This window comes from Bison bison, unplaced genomic scaffold (genome assembly GCF_000754665.1).
Source record: "Bison bison bison isolate TAMUID 2011002044 unplaced genomic scaffold, Bison_UMD1.0 scf7180017862979, whole genome shotgun sequence".
NCBI lineage: Eukaryota > Metazoa > Chordata > Mammalia > Artiodactyla > Bovidae > Bison > Bison bison.
The window spans coordinates 2,519,032-2,520,162 of NW_011493551.1; the positions used below are offsets into that span (position 1 = coordinate 2,519,032).

Genomic DNA, 1,131 nt, shown 5'->3' on the forward strand with positions numbered 1-1,131 from the left:
AGGCATGCCTATGTCCAGCCACATTTTCAGGGGTCTTAGAAAGGAAAAGGCTCTTAGGGATACACCAGCCCAACTCTGCTGCTGTTTAGATGTGGGATACTGAGGCCCAGACTTCTGGAGAAGTGACTGCCCCAGAACATTCCCTCCGTGTCTGTCCCTTGCTCATTACACACGCCTCACCTGGCCAAACCCCAGTGTCCCCCAAGTGAACACTGGTGCACAAACCCAACCATTGCTCATGCCTGGGGCAGACACTTTCTCGGTATCATGAGTTGCTTTCCAAGGGCCACGTGATGGAAGGGCTGCTGCTAATTCAGCATTCCAACCAGCTCTGCTTGCCTCAGACACTTTTTTTTTTCACCAGCTAGACACTAATATCCAGCAGAGAGTTTATTGGTATAATTTGTTCAGAAAGAGACTGGAAGACTTAGCAAGTTCAAACTTTAACATTTTTTATCAAGAGTCCCAAATGGCCACCCTTTCCCCCGCCCCCCATCATCACCACCAACCCCATTATGGCTTTCCCTACCACAGGCACTCAGGGCCCGCAGAGCAGAAACAGCACAGGCCAAACCAGCAGGCACGGGGCACACTGTCAAATCAACTGAGCAAGCAACCACTGGAAGCCATCTTTGTTAAGGGCAAAATAAGCCGCTCATGACACTGGAGGATACAGAAAAGACAGGACTATCTTGATTCTTCTGAAGGAGTGAGGGAGGCTGGATGGGGTAAAAAACATGTTCTCAGAAGACATGCAAAGAAAGACTTCACAAGCAACTAAAGGTGACACAAATATCAGTATCTCCCAAACTTCCCTTTTCAAAGATGGCCACCCCCGCTGTCCATTCAGAAGGAGCACGCAGCAGAATCTACTGGGCATGGAGAAAGACAGGCAGCGGGAGAGATTTAGTTTTCCACAAAGATCGTTAGTTTTTTTTTTTCTTTATTGATGGAATTTAAAGTGCATATAACTGAAGGAAAAGTCCAAGGCCTAGAGAAAGAGATGAGGCCCAAGAGAGAGGCTCAGAGATTCTAAAGGCGGCAGAAGGATACCCACCTAAAAAGGCCACTTGAGCTGCAAAAAGGATGGAGTGGGAGACAGAAAATGGGGAAAAGAGAAGGGGAATGGGG

The 1,131-nt window shown here is 48.0% G+C and overlaps 1 protein-coding gene across 2 annotated transcripts in view; it reads right to left on the reverse strand.

Annotated features, from left to right (window-relative positions):
- Positions 1-377: 377 nt before the first annotated feature.
- CRTAC1 (cartilage acidic protein 1) overlaps positions 378-1,131 on the reverse strand; it is a 152,074-nt gene continuing 151,320 nt past the window's right edge. Inside the window, exon 15 of one of the 2 annotated variants that reach the window (XM_010833086.1) lies at positions 378-719. In XM_010833086.1, the coding sequence (XP_010831388.1) occupies positions 688-719 (32 nt within the window). In that variant the 3' untranslated portion in view covers positions 378-687. Of the gene's footprint in view, positions 720-941; positions 1,076-1,131 lie in introns of those variants that run through there. The other variant, XM_010833085.1, reaches the window with a different exon arrangement.